This window comes from Chanodichthys erythropterus, chromosome 2, assembly GCF_024489055.1.
Source record: "Chanodichthys erythropterus isolate Z2021 chromosome 2, ASM2448905v1, whole genome shotgun sequence".
NCBI lineage: Eukaryota > Metazoa > Chordata > Actinopteri > Cypriniformes > Xenocyprididae > Chanodichthys > Chanodichthys erythropterus.
The window spans coordinates 18434797-18457333 of record NC_090222.1 but is presented as its reverse complement, the minus strand read 5'-3'; the positions used below and the strand labels follow the sequence as shown (position 1 = coordinate 18457333).

Here is a 22537-nt window from a genome sequence, read left to right as displayed (position 1 = left end):
ACTCCAACAGACAATAATGTTATGTTTATTATAAGTGGCCCACTGCAGTTTTCATCTGTCAATTTAAACATTCAAGCTCTTTAAAGTTGGTTGGATTGTGATTGGCTGTCAGTGTTATTTATTGTTCATCAGCTGGAAAAGGACATTCTGGGAAAGTGATTCCAACTAGTTCCTCTGTGTTGTTATCCTTATAGTTGTGGTGTGGACTTCCCTACAGTTAGCGAAATTTCACTCCCATTAAAGCATAAAGGACTGGGTTGAAACAGCAGTGAAGGTAGGCCAATGTGGAAGAAGCTGTAAGAGCTACATCCAACACTGTGTTGCTGTCACAAGTTGTTTGGTTAATGGCACTGACGGTCTGGTTGTTGTGTATGGTGTCAATGAGGTCGATGTTGAACGGTGTCCAGCTGATGAAGAAGGCCAGTACGAGGGCTACGATGACATGGATGGCCCTCTTCTTCTGCATGCCCTGAGAGCCACGTCTCAGCCGCAGGAGGATGCAAGAGTAACAGAACAGCATCATTAGTGCTGGAAGAGCGAAACCCAAAATATGGTAGAGCAGACGAGAGTACAGATGCCAAGATTCAGAGGGGTAAACCGGAACACATTCTATTTTATCCTGACGTCTGCTGTCCCCGAAGGCCTCAAGGAATATCCAGTCAGGAATGGAGAGCAGAAGGCAGAAGAGCCAGACCATCAGACAGCAACAGTGAATCACCGTGGGCTTTTTACGAAAATATATCTGCACTGCATGGGCAATGGACAGGTAGCGGTCAAGTGATGCAGGAAAGCCACATTAGAAATTGATCTGATAAAGAAAGATGACATTGAGATACTGAAAACCAAAGTTGGTTCTTAAAGGGGTAATTTTAATTTTGATATGTTCCTTGAGGTTAACTTATAATGTTTTGTAAAGTTTTTTTGTAGTATAAAATGCACATATGTACACCAAGGAAATCAAAATTTTCTCGGGGGAGCATGCCCCCTACCCCCTAGCAAGCTACATCTTCTGACCTCGGCAATTATGCAGGGTTGCCAACTCTCACGCATCTGGCGTGACACTCACGCTTTCAGCATCAATCTCACGCTCTCACGCACACGCAAGAAATGTCACGCCAAAATCCATTCTTCTCCCCTCTCAATCCGTTACTTTCTGTTGATGAAGTTTGAACCCTTTTTAATGTCCAGGTACAAGTCAATGCTGTTTCTTTGTTCAATTTGCACACTGTACATGGGTTGAAGCTCTTAATTTTGAGTTTCCACAGTGCACCAGATTGATGCATTTAACCTTAAAATGTACAAAATTTTCTTCCGGGGGGGTATGCCCCCGGACCCCCCTAACGGAGGTACATCCAACAAAGTTTTACAAATTACAGTGACAAATAATGTACATTTTCATACGACAACAAAAGCTCCTTTCGTATCATTAAAGCTATTAATAGAAAATTGAAATGGCTTTGGACAAATATAGATTTCGAATAAGTCCCTAATGTTTACAATGTCTGGCTCCGCCCCTGTCAGGTAACAAAACTGACAAAAAATAAAATAAATTATTTCACCCCATTGATACTAAGTAAACATGGACTGACATTGATTTTTAAAATTAGGGTTACCAAACATTTTCTCCGCGCACACGCGCAAACTGATTTTTTTACAAAGTCTCACTCCAGCCAAAGTCCCAAAGTTGGCAACCCTGAATTATGAAACCCTGCATACGGCCCGGCTTATATTCTATCTAATGAAATCTGAGGTAAACATGTAAATGTGCGCACTTTTGGACAAAGTTTATATGTGTATGCACTGTGATCAAAAATAAATGGGACCAAACACGATTGAATGCAAAGGTTTGTGTCTCATTTTATTAATAACTACTGATTGATTTTGCGTTTCTATCAGAAATTAAGAATTATTAGTGTCATTCAAATCTCCATTTAAAGCTCCGCTGTGGTTTTTAACAACAACAAAACAATTTATATCTGACCCGATCCGTTTTTAAGGAGCTTGTCAGTAAACAGCCAGTTATGATTGGTACACAATACATGCGTACTTCTGTACATAAGTCTTCTGTTCTGGATGTGTACCACATTATTATTATTATTATTATTATTATTATTATTAGCAGCCTATTTTTTCCCACTTAGTCATATTTAAATGTTCTTTCTAATCAGAATAAAAAAAATTGGTAACTGTAATTCAGTTATTCTGTAATTCTGTAAACAGTTACGTCAAAAAACAAAGTAATCAGAATACAGTTACATTTGGAAAATTGGGTATACTATAAGGATTACAATGGTTTAATTTAAAGCTAAATAAGTTTGAATTTTGTAGCCTATATTAAGCTCTACTTGATTATAGTTCCAGGTTCAGTTGCCAGTCAGGACTCACGTGAGCCACCTGCTGGTGCATGCGGACATAATCATTCTACAATCATTCTCCTCAGACGCAGGTTGAGGCTCAACCAGTCTATGGGCTCAACTAAGTTAATTACGATGCTTCCCGTGGGAAAAACTTTTCATGTCTGGAAGTTATTTTGTTTTCAAAGAGGAAAAAGGAAACAACATGGTTGAACAGTGTAAATTATGGCTTCCAAAAGGCTTTCTTCACATTAACAACAGCAATTTCTTAACATTAACAATCTTAACAACAGCTTAAACATTGAGGCCTACAACTAACACAGAAATCATGTTAGCTAAAATGTAGTGTTTGTTTCTGATTTAAAATTCAGTAGTTATAGTTTGTAGTAGTTTGCAGAAGTTTTCTAGTGAAAAAATTAGCTGGAAAATGTAGAAATTAACACAAGAGTCTCAACAAAGGGGAACTGTCACCGCTAAAGCCCCAGGATCAGTCAGTGAAATTAAGAAAGATCACGGCCTTGATCAACATGTATTTTAAAATAGACTAATATGTAGACAGTGCAAACTTTACATATTTTTTTTTTCTTGTACATGTTAAAGAAATAAAAAAAAGCACTCTGTAATACCATACTGTAGCCACTAGCTGTCGGTATAGCTAAAATATATATATATATATGTGTATGTATGTATGTATGTGTGTGTGTGTGTGTGTGTGTGTGTGTATAATCCGAATCAGAAAGAGCTTTATTGCCAGGTATGTTAACACATACTAGGAATTTGTTTTAGTGACAGAAGCTCCAAAGTGCAACAGAGTAACAGTGACAAGACAATACACAGATAATATAAAGAATAGAAGAATAATATACAAATATGCAAGATAGACAAAGTGCAAAAAACAATATATAATATAGACAATTTGTATGTACAGTTATGATGTGTGCAGATTGAAATATAAATAAGTATGTTTTATTAAGTAAATGTATAATAGTGTTGTGTGCATGGCTGTATCTACCATTGAGGACACCGAGGTCATGTCCTCGGTATTTTTCCCTAAATTTCAAATTAGTCAAAGCTGAAATCCAGCAGTGATGATCAATGCCAAACACAGAACCCGGTCCGTGTCCGAATCCATATGTCGTCTGTATTTTCCATGGGCGTCGGAACCATTGTATGTGGGTGGGACAAGACCCACCCACTTTTTAAGACCAATGATATTGGACCCACTCACTTTTACCGTCTCTAATCCCCCCCAGGTGTTGCTACTCCACAAACCACCAACAGAGCATAAAAAATACCAAAAATAAAAATATTTTTTAAAACATCGCCAAGTAAAACGCTGCGTTTATAAAGAAATGTCTCTTTACGACCACAACAAACGGGACAATTTCAGACGCGCATTCCACCTTCGGCTCAGCGCCAGGCGCAAGTCAAACGAGCGCTGAAAATGTAGCTTCATTTGAACAACAGCGGACTGTGGTCAGATGAGATGTTGTCAGGCTATGTCAGTAAAACTCCAATCAGCTATAGCCTACTGTGCTCGAAGCGTGAACTCAAGAATTGCTCGCGCAAATGCGCGGCGCATGCTGCATATTACTGCATTATATTTAACTAAAGCGCTAAAGAAACTACGGGCATGCACCATCATTCTGAGGTAAATGAAGTCATGAATTACCAAACATGCGATTAAGCTGCCTCAAAACTGTGCATGCATGTATGTATTTGTTGACATGGTTTTAAAGCTATTGTTATCCAATTTGTTGGCCTTAAAACGTCTTAAAATGCATATATGTACATCAAGGAAATCAAAATTTTCTCGGGGGAGCATGCCCCCCAACCCCCCTAGCAAAACACATTTTGTGACTGTAACAAGGTCAGTAGATGTGGGAAGGAGGAGGCGGGAACCGGCGAACATTGAACCAAACTTTAATATAAAATAAACAAACAAAACGAAAGTAATGCCGGCAGACCCTCGCGGACGTCTGCCGGCCACACAAACATAACAAAACATAAAATAAAGTCCAGGCCGGAGGACAGACGAGAGGAGAGAAAGGAGACGGAAGCAAGGGGAGCGACAGGACGAGAGAGGGGAGAGAGGAAAAAGAGAAAAAAAAAAATCTTGGTCCGTTTCCCCGACACACTGCCGCTCGGTCCTCAGCCTGCCAAGAGGCTCTTCTTCGCGGTGCCATGCGGTGGCACTGGACGCTCGGTGGACGGCCCGATCCTCGACCGCCTCCTGGCGGCCGGCGATGGCTCCTCCGACTGAGGGCAGCCGGCAGCGAGTCCCCCGTCCCCTGCTCCTCCCCTTCATGGCGGACGGCAGCAGGCTCCAGCCCACGGTAGACGGCGGCGACTCCTCCGCTCCCTCCAGGTCCAAGACGGCAGCCACCCCACCTCGTCCCAGGAGCACGGCATCCGGGTCTCCGTCCCACCTTTCACAAGGCTCCAGCACCACCGCCTCGGGCAGCCTCTCGCGGTCTACACACACTCCCGCGCTACCCGAACTCCGCAGCACCGCGATCCCCCTCAGCAGCGAGGGCTCTTCGACAGCATGTCCCTCCTTCCTCCCGGGTTTTGGCACCAATGTAACAAGGTCAGTAGATGTGGGAAGAAGGAGGCGGGAACCGGCGAACATTGAACCAAACTTTAATATAAAATAAACAAACAAAATGAAAGTAATGCCGGCAGACCCTCGCGGACGTCTGCCGGCCACACAAACATAACAAAACATAAAATAAAGTCCAGGCCTGGTCCTCTCTCGTCCTTCATTGTAGTCGCTCCTCCTTTTATGCCTCCGGAGCTCCTCCGTGAGAGACTCGAGGCCGGCACGCCTCGCAGGTGACGCTCATTATCACTCGCGTCACCGGCCTCGCGCCGTTCCCTCACGGCTCTCGCCCGCCCTGCTCGTCACAGTGACCTCGGTAAATATAAAACCCTGCGTACGGCCCTGGTTGTGTGTTCCGTGTTTGTCAAGTGTTCATGAAATTAATTGCTTGAGGGAAGAAACTGTTCCTGTTTCTGGTCGTTCTGGTGCTCAGAGCTCTGTAGCGTCAACCAGATGGCAACAGTTCAAAGAGGGAGTGTGCTGGATGTGTGGGGTCCAGAGTGATTTTCTTTGCCCTTTTTCTCACTCCGGATAAGTACAGTTCTTGGAGAGTGGGGAGGGTTGTACCAATGATTTGCTCAGCAGACCGTACTACCCTCTGTAGTCTTCTGAGGTCAGATTTGGTAGCTGAGCTGAACCAGACGGTAATTGAAGTGCAGAGGATGGATTCAATGATGGCAGAGTAAAACTGTTTCAGCAGCTCCTGTGGTAGGTTGAACTTCCTCAGCTGGCGAAGGAAGAACAACCTCTGCTGGGCCTTTTTCACAATGGACTCAATGTGGTTGTCCCACTTCAGGTCCTGTGAGATGGTGGTGCCCAGGAACCTGAATGACTCCACTGCAGTCACAGTACTGTTTATGATGGTGAGTGGGGGGAGAGCAGGGGGGTTTCTCCTGAAGTCCACGGTCATCTCCACTGTCTTGAGCGTGTTGAGCTCCAGGTTGTTAAGACTGCACCAGACAGCCAGCTGTTCAACCTCCGATCTCCGTAAGGCCGATCAGTGTGGTGTCATCTGCAAACTTCAGGAGCTTGACAGAGGGGTCTTTTGAGGTGCAGTCGTTGGTATACAGGGAGAAGAGCAGTGGGGAGAGGACACAGCCCTGAGGGGCGCCGGTGCTGATGGTGAGGGTGCTGGATGAGAATTTTCCCAGCCTCACTAGCTGCTGCCTGTCTGTCAGGAAGCTGTTGATCCAGTGATAGACAGAGATGGGCACGGAGAGCTGAGTTAATTTGGGCTGGAGGAGTGATGGGATGATGGTGTTAAAAGCAGAGCTGAAGTCCACAAACAGGATCCTCACATAAGTCCCTGGTCTGTCCAGATGCTGCAAAACATAATGCAGTCCCATATTGACTGCATCATCCACAGACCTGTTTGCTTGGTAAGCAAACTGCAGGGGGTCCAGTAAGGGTCCAGTGATGTCCTTCAGATAAGCCAAAACCAGTCTTTCAAATGATTTCATGGCCACAGACGTTAGAGCCACAGGTCTGTAGTCATTAAATCCAGTAATTTTGGTTTTCTTTGGGACGGGTATGATGGTGGAGCGTTTGAAGCATGAGGAGACTTTGCACAGCTCCAGTGATCTGTTGAAGATCTGTGTGAAGATGGGGGCCAGCTGGTCAGCGCAGGTTTTCAGACAGGCTGGTGAAACGCTGTCTGGGACTGGTGCCTTTCTTCTCTGGTTCTTTCTGAAGACCTGGCGCACATCATCTTCACTAAACTGAATTGCAGGTGTGGGGGAGAGGGGGGTTGTTGGAGGTGTTAAAATAAAACTCATTCAGATCATTTGCCAGATGTTGATTCTCCACAGAGCTGGGGGATGGTGTCTTGTATTTGGTGATGTCTTTCAGACCTTTCCACACTGAAGCCGTATCATTAGAAGAGAACTGATTCCGAAGTTTATCGGAATAATTCCTCTTTGCCACTCTGATCTCCTTTTCCAGTGTGTACTTGGCCTGTTTGTACAAGACTCTGTCCCCTTTTCTGCGAGCATCTTCTTTGGCCTAATGGAGCTGGCTGAGTTTTGCAGTTTTGTCGTTGTTGTAAGTTAGATAAGTCCTGGTAGGAATGCACAGATCCTCACAGAAACTGATTGTGGCGAGGGGGGAGTGGTTCAGCGAGGTCTGCAACCGGAGAGAATAGCAGGAGACGCTTGGTGAGTGGGTTGGATGCAAATCAGGAACACCTGTTTCTCGTTCTAGTGATTGGTGCGGAGACAGGATAAGACGCTGTGAGAAGCAGGAGTGTATGAGATAGAGGGGAACTGCTGACTGAGACACAGCGAGTTACTTGGAGTGAAGCCCTTTGTGGATTGTGTTTACCGAACCTGGAGTAAAGCCCTTTGTGGATTATTTGTGTTGCTGTTATCGTGAATAAGATGGGCCCCCTGGACGATCCAGAAGTTTTTCTCGAGCTCTTTGAGAGATCCGCTGAAGCGAGTGAATGGCCGCGGGACCAGTGGTCTATGAGGCTGGTCCCTCTCCTCTCGGGAGAGTCGCAGGTGGCGGCACAGCAGCTGCCAGTCCAGAACCTCCTGGTGTATGACGACCTACGGCGGGCCATCATCCAGCGGGTCGGCCGGACCACGGAACAACATCGTCAACGCTTCCATTCCCTCGACGTGGGTGAGTCTGGCCGGCCCTTCGTGTTGGCCCAACAGCTCCGGGAACAACTCCCTGCTGCCGGGACGGACCCCACTCCTGCTTCTCCCCTTTCTCTGCATCAGCCATTTAACCCACTCACTGCCACAGGAGCAGCGGGCAGGTCTGGGCCGGCTTGTTGGCGGTGTGGGGACCCAGATCATTTTTTGTGGATAAATGTTCGGTTATGGAAGTTGGGACGATGATCAGGGTCCCCGACCATCCACAAGCTGCCCCTGGTCAAGCTGGTGAGTACCAAATACCCGTGAGTATCAAGGGGGGTACCTATCAGGCTTTGGTGGACTCGGGCTGTAACCAAACAAACCATCAAAGCCTGATTTCATCCGGGGCATTGGATACAGGCCGCAAGGTTGGGGTTCGGTGTGTGCACGGGGATGTGGTGAAATATCCTGTAATGCCCGTCATAAGTAAATTTAGGGGACAAAAGCATAGTGTGGAGGTTGCAGTTAACCCGCACCTCCGGCATCCGATAATTTTGGGAACAAATTGGCCTGCGTTCAGTCAATTATTGGGATGTTTATGCTCGGATGCCTCTTGGGGAAATAGAATGCAGGGTAAGCAAGCGCGAGTGCAGGTAGGAGAGACTGAGCAGGGACCAGGGAGCGCTGCTGCAGGGGAACAGAGTGAAGCCGGAAGACTAATTCTTCCGGAGCGCGATGATTTTCCCCTGGAGCAGTCTCAGGATGAGACGCTAAAACATGCGTTTGAAAAGGTCTGTGTGATTGATGGTCAGCCTCTCCAGCCTGGATGTCCGCTTGCTTATCCATATTTTGCGATTATAAAAGATAGGTTGTACTGAGTGACCCAAGACCCAAAAGAGGATACAACCCAGTTATTAGTTCCAAAGAGCCGCAGGGAAATGCTTTTCCACGCAGCCCATTCTAATCCGATGGCGGGGCATTTAGTACAGGCGGCGACACTAAATCGTCTCATGACCCGATGTACGCAGGTGGTGCGTCTTGTTGTGAATGTCAGTTGGTAAACCCACCGGCCACCCCAAAAGCACCATTGCGCCCACTCCCATTAATGCAGGTCCCCTTCGAAAGAATTGGTATGGACCTCGTCAGGCCATTGGAACGATCAGCAAGGGGACATCGCTTTGCATTGGTCATTGTTGATTATGCAAAGCGATATCCTGAAGCAGTGGCTCTCCACAACATTTCCGCTAAGAGTGTTGCGGATGCACTGTTTTGCCTAATCTCCCGAGTGGGGATTCCAAAAGAAATCCTCCCTGATCAAGACACGGCGTTTATGTCACACACATTACGCAAATTGTACGAATTATTGGGCATTAAATTGATTCGTACCAGCGTCTTTCAACCACAAACGGACGGGCTGGTCGAACGTTTTAATAGCACGCTTAAATCCATGATTCGTAAATTTGTTCAGGAAGACGCCAAAAATTGGGATAAGTGGTTAGAACCTCTGTTATTCACAGTGCGAGAGGTCCCGCAAGCCTCCACGGGGTTTTCCCCCTTCGAGCTTCTCTTTGGACGCCAGCCCCGCAGGGTGCTGGATGTCCTGAGGGAAGCTTGGGAGGACGGACCATCTCAGGTCAAAAAGGAGAGCAAAACTCCACACTTTGGGGCGGCTGTCAATGGAGAATTTGTTATAAGCCCAGCACAAACAGAGCCAGCTGTATAACAGACGGTCTAATTTACGCAAATTTGCACCGGAAGAGAAAGTACTTGTATTGCTCCCTACTTCAAGTTCTAAATTACTTGCAAAGTGGCAAGGACACTTTGAGGTTACACGGCAAGTGGGCGAGCTCGATTATGAGGTGGTACGGTCTGACAGGAGGGGGGCACGTCAAATTTATCACCTCAATCTCCTTAATAAATGGAATGAGGCAGAATCAGTGATGCTGGCAACGGTGATTTGCGGGGAGGATGATCTCGGGCCAGAGGCGAATGTAAAAACTCAATCCCTCGCTCTGACCCCAGGAGGAGATCACCTCTCGCCCTCCCAGCTCACTGATTTATCTAAACTGCAAGCAGAATTTGCAGCCGTGTTCTCTACCCTGCCGGGGCGTACCAACCTCATTCAGCACCATATCTAGACGGAGCCGGGGCGTGGTTATTCGTAGCCGTATTCAGGACGAATTAGAGGCAATGCTTAAGATGGGAGTAATAGAAGAGTCCAGCAGTAACTGGGCGAGCCGAGTGGACGAATTGCTTGACCAGCTAGGTGCGGCTCGATTTTATTTGACACTGGACTTAACGAAAGGATATTGGCAGATCCCCTTGTCACCATTATCCAAAGAAAAGACCGCTTTCACGACACCGTTCGGATTACACCAATTCGTTACGCTTCCGTTCGGGCTGTTCGGGGCACCGGCTACCTTTCAGCGACTCATGGATAAAATTCTGCGGCCCCATGGTGCATATGCGGCTGCCTATCTAGATGATATTATTATCTATAGTAATGACTGGCAGCGGCATATGCAGCATTTAAGGGCCGTCCTGAGCGCGCCCCAGGACCAAAAAGGAGGTTAGGCAGTTCCTCGGATATTATAGAAGGTTTGTACCTAATTATTCGGCCCTCACCAGCTCATTGACTGATCTAACTAAAAAGGATGCACCAGATACGGTCCAGTGGACGGAGCTGTGCCAGCAGGCCTTTACCCAGGTGAAGGCTGCTCTATGTGGCGGGCCATTGCTTCACTCTCCTGACTTTTCTCTCCCTTTTCTGTTGCAGACTGACGCGTCGGACAGGGGGCTGGGTGCTGTCCTGTCCCAGGAGATAGAGGGTGAGGAGCGGCCGGTGCTGTACATTAGCTTGTAAAGCCCGCTCTCTTTCGGTGGTCCATCTCTTCACAGTCTTTACTACAGGTTTAGCTGATTTCAGTTTCTGCCTGTAGGTCGGAATGAGATGAACTAAACAGTGATCAGAGAGCCCCAAAGCTGCCTGGGGGACAGAGTGATATGCATCCTTTATTGCTGTTTAACAGTGATCCAGTGTATTACTGTCTCTGGTGGGACAAGTAACATGCTGTCTGTATTTTGGAAGTTCACATGAGAGAATCGCTTTATTAAAGTCCCAGAGAATTAGAACAGAGTCCGGGTGTTGTTAGCCGAGTGTAACGGAGGCCAGCCAGTAGTTGCTGTGTGAGTAAACCTCCCTCCTCTGATCTCAAGAGATGCTCTAGCGACTGATGCTAGGAGTTGCAGACTTTAGCCTCCTCGTTAGAGTGTCCGACTCCCACGCCGGAGACCCGGGTTCGAGGCCCACACAGAGCGGGGTGAGTAGGACCTGGGTCAAGGGGTTACACAAGCTCACGTCTGACAAGATGAGGTTTTTGGCCTTAATTCTAAGCGGTATGTGTGGAGAAAAAAAGGCACTGTTCATCACCTGTCCAATACAGTCCCAATCGAGGGAAAGATGAATGCGGCCAAGTACAGGGATATCCTGGACGAAAACCTTCTCCAGAGTGCTCAGGACCTCAGACTGCGCCAAAGGTTTACCTTCCAACAAGACAATGACCCTAAGCACACAGCTAAAATAACGAAGGAGTGGCTTCACAACAACTCCATGACTGTTCTTCAATGGCCCAGCCAGAGCCCTGACTTAAACCCAATTGAGGATCTCTGGAGAGACCTAAAAATGGCTGTCCACCAACGTTTACCATCCAACCTGACAGAACTGGAGAGGATCTGCAAGGAGGAATGGCAGAGGATCCCCAAATCCAGGTGTGAAAAACTTGTTGCATCTTTCCTAAAAAGACTCATGGCTGTATTAGATCAAAACGGTGCTTCTACTAAATACTGAACAAAGGGTCTGAATACTTAGGACCATGTGATATTTCAGTTTTTCTTTTTTAATAAATCTGCAAAAATTCTGTGTTTTTTTTTTCTGTCAATATGGGGTGCTGTGTGTACATTAATGAGGAAAAAAATGAACTTGTGAAATGATTTTAGCAAATGGCTGCAATATAACAAAGAGTGAAAAATTTAGGGGGTCTGAATACTTTCCATACCCACTGTATGTGTGTGTGTATATATATATATATATATATATATATATATATATATATATATATATATATATATTTATTTCAATTCAGACCTAGATACTATTATTACTATTACTCCACTCTAAAATACATTGTTCGCTGCAAACATGATGATGTAAAATTTATTAATTACGTTACACTTTTAAGAAGGATGCGATGTCCGTTCTTGGTGCAACACATTTATTTCTGTTAAGAAACATGAAAAAGACAGGTTCACAAGGAGCACTTTCCGTTGCGTGTGCAGGACACTCATCACGTACTGAATACTATTTCTATTCTATCAGCGTCAGGTACCTTAACAGAGTATCATTAACAGTAATATGTCTGATCGTACAAATGTCTACACAAATACATGGCAATGGACATATTACTCTTTATATGATGCTCAATTCTCAAGAAATACCTGCTATAAATCCATTAAAATTGTCACTAAATAGATCAGAAGATGTTCGGCGCTCACTCTCGCAAAGTATTAAGGAAAAGTATGTTAAATAACATCACTGAAGTATCACAAACTTCTTTAAAATGAATACAAGCAGGTAATGCATAAACTCAAACATAACTATGAAAATAACTTTTTCAACATTTATCCCTATTACTTCAGCGTTAATTTTGAAGCGGTATTAATACTCTTTTTAATCACTGTTTTTAATATTATATGAAATATGCTAATGAACTGACTTTCTCTCATGAACTAGATTTTAACAAAACAGCAGTTACTATGTTTTCACTAACAATCTCGCAAAATTATTAATAAAATTATTTTACCACTGAATCTTACTTGAATTCTTATTAACAGTACATCCTGAATGCGCTTTTAAATGCAATGGCTGACAGAGTGACACTAAATGAGGTTTTATTATGTTAATGTGTGCTTTCTTAACTCAGGCTGCACATCACTACACACGTCTAATCAATTTTCATACACGTCTATTTAGTTAATCATCATTACTCGTTTACATTTATATATCTCAACTATATGTATTTTTCCCACTTCTCACTTTGATCGTGCTGAAAGTTACTAGTCTTTCTTAGAATTGATAATCTCGACCGCCATTTTATGTACGACACTCTTAATCACAGTTAAAGTCAATATTTCTTAGTGATTCATGCACGAACTAAAACTCTACATGAACACTGTACTGTTGGGCATTACTACAGTAGTGATTATTGTCAACTTTCCTGTTAAGAAACATGAAAAAGACAGGTTCACAAGGTGCACTTTCCGTCGCATGTGCACGACACTCATCACGTACTGAATACTATTTATTCTATTCTCTAGCCTTGTCTGAATACCCACATTTGCAGTATTTGCACTTGACCACTTGTCTACTTACATGACGTATTTCCTGAATTTGGCTCAAGTGTGCAAGTAGGTGTGAAGACCGCAAGTGTGTAGAACTTTTAATTGCCCATTAGGACACACTTATTGTGTTGCAAAAAATGCAAGCATTTACAGATTTTTTTTTTTATTTTTTTTTTTTTATTAATTGTTATTTTCAGTACTCTGCATTTTAAAATACACTTCTAAATGTCTGCTCAGTGGTCACTATGTAACTAACAGAAGAGACTATTTTAAAATTGTGGTGCTTCTTTAAGTGATAAACAGCAGTTGCAACTGTTGTACAAAATACATGTAACCTACTCATCTTTGCATCAATAAAACACTTTATATTTTATTACCAAATTATATGTAAAATATAATTTAACTTACAAGCCTTGTCCGAATACCCACACTTGCAGTCTTTGCACTAGACCACTTGTGTACTTACGTGACATATTTCCTGTATTTGGCTCAAGTGTGCAAGTAGGTGTGAAGACCGCAAGTGTGTAGAACAGGGCTCTCAAGTGTCACGCATTGAGCGTGACAGTCACTCATTTCGGTCTTTTGTCACGCACTCCCGCCACACATTGTATTTCTCACGCAGAAAAACTATTTAGCATATATTTAATATGCCGCAGCGCCTAAAATGTATCTGGCCGCGCCGCTCTCTCTGGAACCGGGAAGGAAGGAATCAAGCGCGTCTCGAACCTGCCACTTATCAGCCAATCAAAAAAAAAAGAAAGAGGCTACACAATAGCCAATCAGAAAATAGCACTATTGTATCTGGGTGAGATTTAACGCAACAACCAATGAAAAAAAAGCATGTCCTGGAATTGTTCACCATCATCCCCGTTCACCCACAGAGTGAACCACTGGAGCTCTGAGCATCACTGTGAGCACAGAGTAAGTCATGATCTCCTGTTTTAATGTTACAACAAATTCACAACTTGTTTGACACAAACAATGACAACTTGACTGCTTCTAGATAATCAGATAATCAGCTGAATTATATACTCACCTAGTTTACTTATTTATTTATTGGTCAGCTTATGATTATATATTTTTATTCATTTGTTATTTTTATCTATAATGAAGTAGTGTGTTTAGTGCATTCTGGATTGGTTAACAAATCAAAGAGTGACCATTAGTTCCACAAATACAGTCACAGGCTCCCACAAATAAATTAATTCAACAAAGGTAACCTCTTTTGCTACATATTTTTAATGGTTTAAATGTGTACTCTACATGTTTGACCACTTACGAACTCTCATTTAGCCTACTATATGTTGTGTACATGACTAATGTGCCCAACCATCAGCAATAAATAAATTACTTTTAGAGCACAAAATTGTTTACAAGAGAACAAATTTCTTCATTGATCTAGTCACTTAATTTTGCTCTAAGAATGCACTAGATTCATGCATTTAAATTTAAAATGTACAAAATTTTCCTCCGGGGGGGCATGCCCCCGGACCCCCCTAGACGCACCGATGTCCACCCACTACAGTCTCACAAAATCCGAAACACTGTGTATGCATTAATCATTGCATCTGTCTTTCAAATATGTCAGGTAAAAGGCAACTAATAAGCATCATCTCATTCACCCTGAGGCCAGGTTACAAGATGCTGGCCCAGAGAAGGTGGCGAAAGTTTTTTTTTTGTTTGTTTTTGTTTTGTTTTGTTTTTTTATGGGGGCGAGATGTCACACTTGCCTGTCTCCAAAACTTGAGAGCCCTGGTGTAGAACTTTTAATTGCCCATAAGGACACACTTATAGTGTTGCAAAAAATGCAAGCATTTACAGCTTTTTTTAATTTTTTTTTTATTAATTATTATTTTCAGTACTCTGCATTTTAAAATACACTTCTAAATGACTGTTCAGTGGCCGCTATGTAACTAACAGAAGATACTATTTTAAAATTGTGGTGCTTCTTTAAGTGATAAACAGCAGTTACAAATGTTGTACAAAATACACATAGCCTACTAAATGCGTAACACTTTATATTTTACTACCAAATTATTTCATATATAATTAATTTAACTTACAGTGGAATGTTTTCCTTGACATCTCGCGATTTCGGGGCATGTGGGTTCCCGAATAATGCATGATGGGATACGCTTAGCCTTGAATACTCCTCCGAAGCGGTATCAAAGAATATACACTAACAAGAAGCGACACTTAATAGATAGAACGTTCCATTGCAACACCGGCGCCCAGCAGCGGCCCTGCGTTTCCGCCATTTTGGGGTGAAAGCGAGTCGGCAGCCTAGTTTCTATGGCAATATCAGCTGCTTTGTTAAAGCTGCAATCCGTAACTTTTTTGGTTATAAATTATCCAAAATTAATTTTTGAGCAAGTACATAACCAGCCAGTGTTCAAAACTATCTCCTTATCTTAGCTCGATTCACAATTCAGAGCCGGAAAGAGAATTGATTAGTTCACCTCCCGAGTCTTAGGGTTTGAGTCTTTTGTCACGTGACCTAAAATTACAAAAGCACTTATATTTTTATATTAGTTATTCTCTTTGCTAGAAAGCTTTTTTTTTTTTTGGCACAAAAGTGTTATTTATTTTTATTTATTATAAAAAAAGCCTAGCTTGTTGTGCAATGTTTTGTTTTAGTTTTTTTAAGGCTCTGTGGCTTTAGTATATTTTAATTTTCTTGTATTTTTTATTTAAATTGTTTTAATTCATTTTGTAACAGTTATCCTCTTTGCTAAAGCTTTTTCTGGCACAAAAATAAACAATAAAAAATAATTCAAGAGTGTGTACACAATGTTGTCTAAAGTGTCATATGTTACAAACGTATAGTAAGTAACACTATAGTCAAATCTAACTCAAAATACATAAATACAACATGGTATTGTATTTTATGAAGATTAGACTTTTTATGGTATTGTATTTTATGAAGATGAATAAAATAAATAATTAAAGCATAGCCAACTCTTTATTATCTTTAATACCGCATTCAGTGTTATGGAAAAGAACCATCGTGACAGAAATTAAAAGCAATAATTTGAGACCAGAAACGCATCACATAACGGTAAGAGTAAATAATAATAATAATAATAATGACTATGCACCCGTTTGTATATATAAGGAAGGTTGTGAATTAACTAATTTCTCTGTCCAAAGCTGTCACATGACAAAAGAATGAGCTTACGAAGCTGTCACGTGATGAACGAACGACTCAAAACCGAAGAATTGTCAGATAAGAGGTGAGGTGAGCTAATCATAGACTAAAGACCCAGGTAAACATTGAATTAATCTTTCCTGTATCTTATAGCATTGTAGTTTTGTATTGTTTGTAGTGTGATCAACGTTTGCAATAGTAGTAGCCTACATGTGTTAGGAAAGTAACACGTAACATTTTAATTATATTTTGCTAAAATGAACTAAATGACTCGAAAAAAGATTTGTTCATTTTGCTGAACGAGACTCAAAGGTTTGAGTCGAACTTCCCATCACTATAAGCTTGTAATGATGTTTTATAATAAGAGCGACCTGGTAGATTTCCGTGGGAAATTTGAGCATGCAGCAGTTCCTCTGTGCGTCATTAAGTCACGTCCGTAAACAGAAAGGAAGGAGTCCAGGCAAGTCGGTTTTATCACGTGAGGACGCAGCTGGTAGTGGATCATTTATAGCCTGTTCTCACAGAAGCTGAAATAATTAAACTTATCATTTTGATGGTGGATTGTAAACCAGAAAGGTCCAAATGACAATCATCAGTGACTACAGGAACTGAAATCTACAGGTAACACTAATATACACATAGTCATAGTTATGCTGATGTTGTTAACATTAACAGTATTAACATTAATTGGTCATACTTTCAAGACGTAGAATCTGTGATTCTGAAGTACAGTATCCACACCGGTGCGGTGACAGACAGCAAACATTAGATTCATCCGCGCTGACGAGCTGTGCCGAGGCACAACGCACGTCCACATATGACTGCAATTGCAGGTTTCAAACAAGAGATGGCGACAAAGAGGAAAAATCGTGGACTGCAGCTTTAAAAAAAAAAAAAATGTGTAAGCCCTGGGTTAACATCCTTATTTGCATATTTGCAGTGTTAGTGTCACTGATTGGATGAACAAAGCACAATATTTTTACATAAATGCTCAGGCCTTGCACATCCTCATTACATAGTCAACTTCACTATCAAGATTATCCTGAATGGACATTTCAGACTATAAAAGAATTAAACAATATTTTCTGCTCTGCAATTGTTGCATTTTCTGTCAGCATTTGTTGTTTTTTTCTTTCAAATGCTGAATTTGTGTTTCTGTGACTGTCAAAAGCATGTAAATATACAAGTGTGGAGCATTACTTTACCCACGGTTAAAAGTGGTGTTTAGAATGACGATAACCCGGGGTTAAGTGCAGTGTGAAAAGCCATGTGAATTGCTTGCCTTTTTAAAAAAAGATTTATGAAAAAAAATGTATGTCTTCAATATATAAACGAAAAAAACAGAATGTCAAAACTTTATTATAAATGCTGTGCTGCATCCTGACTACAACACACTTCTAACATTTCATCCCATTTGTTTGTATCCTTCTCTCATGAAGGAGCCACGGTTCACAGAAGACTTCTGCGCTGCACGGGAATGGCTGCACAACAACCACAAGTCTTCACGGGTTTAGTAGAGGAGCTGTGCTTTCTGATATTGAAAGAGGAAGACCAGAAAAAATAGCTTCTTCAACATTCACAGGCTGAAACGGTTGATGACAGACAACTGGCCAAAGAGCCTTTAGTGTTTTGCTTCCAAATTAAGGATGATATGGACATTTAATGAGTGTCTGGACAAAAAGAGTCTTGTAATTAATTGCATGTTTATGGAGATTTTTATTTTTAAATAGATTTAATTTGTCATCATACGCTACCTGCTGTGAATCATGTACCTGCTGTTTAATTTACACTCTTTGGTTTGATTTTGTAATTTTTTTTAGAGCAAAGCACAGCTAGTAGCTATATATGCTTTTTCTACTTAGAGGGAAAAGTACATTTTATTAAAATTAAATAAATAATTTTGTGATTTGTTTTTGATTGATCTGAATTTGCTTAATCCATGCAATCTAGTGTACAACCGTGTAATGTGTATTATATATTATGGAAAACAATGTTCCCATTTTATGACAAATTAATAAATGTTTATCATTTTTAGCTTTATGTTCAATTTATATTCAGTTAATTAAGACATATAACAAGTTGATGAACTTTTAACTTTAAAAATATTTAAAAGTTTACAAGGGGGGTTTTAATACATACACAAAGGCTATATATATATATATATATATATATATATATATATATATATATATAGATAGATAGATAGATAGATAGATAGATAGATAGATAGATAGATAGTAACTTTTATGTGTGTGTGTATGATTAAGCTATTAACCGGAAGTTGTAAACGACTTTTCTTCAGTGTTGTGACGTATTTCCAGGTAGAGTGCAGAGTTTTACTTTAGCGCTCCTCCTCTCCATCTCTCGCTCATAGCAGACTAACGGTTGGAGGGGAGTGGTTTAAGCGATTTCAACCCAAGCCGTCAAACTGACGTCATTAGAGAAGGGGCACCGTTGCAGAGGGGAGGAGCATTTTCAGATTTTGATTAAATATTATGAAGCCAAACAATTTTTTTTGTGTGGATTGACTTGCACGGAGGAATTGTTCACCACAAAACTAGCAATTTGAGCTAACAAAATAAATAAAGTCAATTTTGATTTCATGTGTACAACACGAGCATATATCTATCTATCATCTATCCGTCATTACAGTTAGATCGTTTTAATAAAATATTTGACATGAACATTGTTTTAAACTTTAAAAAGCTCCAAATGGAGCAATGCCTACAAAGATAAATTTGCTACGCCCACTTCCGGCCTCAGGCTGTTAGTCTGGCGCTGGCGTCCTCAGCCTATCATGACGTATGGTTCTGCGGATCTCGGATTTTCACCCCATAATGGGGGCCACGTTACAGCAGCGCCATCTAGTGGGTGTTACCCAAAAAGTCTCAAAGTGTCACCTCTTGAGGTCTAAAGGCAGGTACACACCAAGCCAACGGTCGGCCGTCTGGCAGTTTTTGTTCGTCAGCCGACTAAGTTTTCTCAGTGTGTTCCACACCGTCGGCTGAAGTTGGTCCTTGTTGGCTTTTTTCGGCTGATTCGAAATGTTGAATTGGCGTCAGAGCTTGTCAGTCTGTGCTACTTGGTCGTCGGCTGTCGAGCGTCGGTTTGCTGTGCCAGGCCAACTTTGGACACAGACGCTGCTGACTTGAGCCAACCCCGCAGTCTGCTTTCATCGCCACTAGTTCGTTGGCGGCAGCTTGGTGTGTTCCGGCCTTAAGCTCTTTGATGTCGAGGAGGACCAACTTCAGCCGATGGTGCGGAGCACACTGAGATGAACAAAACTTAGTTGGTCAACAAACAAAAACTGCCCGATGACCAACCGACGGCTTGGTGTGTTCTGGGCTTTAGCTGTCGGATTGATGGCCTCACATTTGACTCTAGAATACTTTGGTATGCAGAGGAGTTCATGGTCAACACAATGACTGTGAGATGCTCAGGGCCTATGGCTACAAAACAAGCCCAAATCCATCAGCCCTCCACCAGTATGCTTGACTATGTATGAGGTAAGAGGTGTTTGTACTGATACGCTGTTTTCGGTTTTCACCAAATTTGTCGCTGTGCATTATGGCCAAACATCTCCACTTTGGTCTCATCTGTCTAAAGGACATTGTTCTATAAGTCTTGTGATTTATTCAGATTCAAATGTGCAAACCTAAGCCAGGCTGCCATGTTTTTTTTTTTTGCGAGAAGAGGCTTTTCTCTGACAACCCTTTCAAACATTCCAAACTTGTCCTAATTGTACTGTCTCGAACTTTATCATTTAACATCTTAAATGAGACTGGTAGAATCTGAGGTGTAGTTCTTGGGTTGTCTGCAATTTCTCTGAGCATTGCAAGCTCTGATCTTGGTGAATTTGTTGGGAAGTCCACTTCTGGGAAAATCTGTGTCTGTTTTGAATGTTTTCCTCTTGTGAATAATCTATTTCACTGTAGAATAATGGACTTCAACCCTTTTAACCCTTCTCTCAAGTCTTGTAACCCTTCTCAGATTGATAGGCAGCAACAATTGCTTCTCTAAAAATCATTGCTGATGTCTTTCCTTCTTGGCATTGTGTTAACACACACCTGAAGGCTCCGGACCAAAAAACTACCAGAATTTCAGCTTTTTTTAGAGGTGATCACACTTGCTGATGATTGACATTTGATTAGCAATGCCTGACCATTACTTACCCTCTTAATTCCTATGTTAACAGTAAGGGTGTCCTAACTTTATGTCACCCATGGGTTTTCCATTTTGCCCTAGTTTTTGTTAAATAAATAATGGCATGGTGTGATAAGTCATTTGTTGATATTCATCTGAGGTTTTATTTTCCAAACTTTAAAGGCTCCGGTATACTTCAAACAAACTTCTTTTTCGTTCTTCGTTTAGGGGTAAAACGAAGTTCGAAATGTGTGACCAGCGATATACTGTAAACGAACATCTGACGCCGCCCACACTGCTGAGAGCGACATTTAGATGAATATGTAAATATGTTCTGTGCACTTTCTTCTCAGTAACAAAATAAACACAACAAAAATTAGAAAACAGTAAGCATTTATTATAGAAAACATAAGAAAAGCGTCTGATCATAACAGCATGGGAATGTTAGCACAAGCTCAGCAAAGTAGCACTCCAGTCACGTCACATCTTCATATAGCACTTTATTCAATGGATTGCTTAAAATCAAGCAGCTTTACAGTATCAAACATGAAAAACAGTGTTAGTGCCTCATTTTTTTACAAGCACAACTTCATTTTGTACTATAAAGCAGCTATCTAGTCTGTTCATGTTTTCACCCGCGGAGATCTTACCTCAACAAACTCTACAGATCAAATGAGTCAGAGACTGGAGCCTCAGCGCACACCTCCTATTACGTTATCGTCACTGACCAATGGTAGTATGAAGGTGTTTTGCAGCTGGAACAAACTTTTCCTGAAAGTTCGCTTTGGCAATCTGTTTCGAACTTCCAAAAAGAACACAAAACGAACTTCGTTTTGGCCTGATTTTGTTCGAAATTACGTCACATCAGTTCTTTCTTCGATTTCGTTTGAAGTATACCGGGGCCTTAAGATCTGCCAAGGACCAGATGATTTTATATTACGCCCTGATACAGAAAACCATGGAATTCAATAGGGTGTCCTAACTTTTTCACATGACTGTATGTACCAAGAAATTCCTTGTGTTCACACACTTGCTGAATAAAGCATTCTGATTCTGATAACTATTCATCGATGTCTTGCTCTAGAGGCAGTCATAGCCTTTTCATGTATTCATTTCTATGTCGGAGCAAAATCCAGGTTTATATAAGTGCAGTTACAGCAGTTACAGTGTTTTCTTGTTCTGTGAATCACTCAGTTGAGCAGGTACGAGAAAATGTAAAACCACACTGGCCACATCTATGCTAAATCACCTTCACAATTGTTGTTGTGTATACCTAACACCTCCCTGAGTGTTCATTTTCTAGTAAAAGCACCACTTTATTGAAAATGAGCCTGTGGGTATTTACACTCTTAAAAATAAATGTTCCTTATTGACATTGATGATTCCAAGAAGAAGCTTTAACATACATGGAACCAACATCAACAATTAAACATTCATTTGAGCAATGATATAATATTACCATTATGGATGTATGGACATCATGGGTGGAGATGTAAAATAGAATAGGAAAAAGAAAAAGTGAAGAAAGGAAGAAAACGTTCCTTTGTTGTTGTTTTTCTTTAGTTTTTTTGACTGGACCAGTAGCAAAAAGGTAGTTTGTGTTGTATAGTTACCCTGGTTGATGATGGTTGAGAACAACAGAATAGCTTGAACATCACACGTTTCATTTTTACAGGATGTGTCTACACAGACTTGTTTTGACATGTCTTGTTTTAACAGATCTGGGACAAGTGTAAGCTAACCACTCCAGCATTACATGTGGTAAACAGAGGTACACTCTTAGCATTACTTAGCAAATCACAAATATGACTCAATGTGTTCTTATTCATTTACGCTCATCAGCAGTTCCATAGAGGCTTCAATGAAAAGGAAACCATATGAACACTATAGGCCTACTATGTGTAATTATATCTGTGAGAAATAGGCTCTGTGCTCTGTGCTCTGCATCCTGCAGGTAGTCCCTTGGACCTCATGGTTTTTTAGGGCACTGAAGGTGCTGGAACCCTATTGTGTGACTGATTTTCTTCTACTCCTTTTCTTCTTCCTGATTTTCTTCTTCCTTAATTTTCTGCCCACACATCTGTCTGACACTAGGTGGCACTACAAGGCAATTGGCATTTTGGATCATAACTTTGGAACCCTAAGGTCTAGAAACAAAATTCTTGGTTTCCCTGAATCCTTGGCCCAAACTATACAAAATGTATACCTCTGATTTTTTTCTGCCAATTACTATGCAGTCAATAATTGTATCCCTTAAAACTCATCCTTGATCATCAAAATGACATTTAAAGTTTTTTTTTCTGGTGAAAATAAT

The 22537-nt window shown here is 41.6% G+C and overlaps 1 protein-coding gene across 1 annotated transcript; it reads right to left on the bottom strand.

Moving 5' to 3' along the window:
• Window positions 1-217: 217 nt before the first annotated feature.
• Window positions 218-796, bottom strand: LOC137029206 (C-X-C chemokine receptor type 3-like; the record flags this gene model as incomplete). The annotated part of the gene is made up of 1 exon (XM_067398760.1): window positions 218-796. A coding segment is annotated over one exon (579 nt), but the record flags the coding sequence as incomplete, so codon positions are not given.
• Between the last annotated feature and the right edge of the window lie 21741 nt (window positions 797-22537).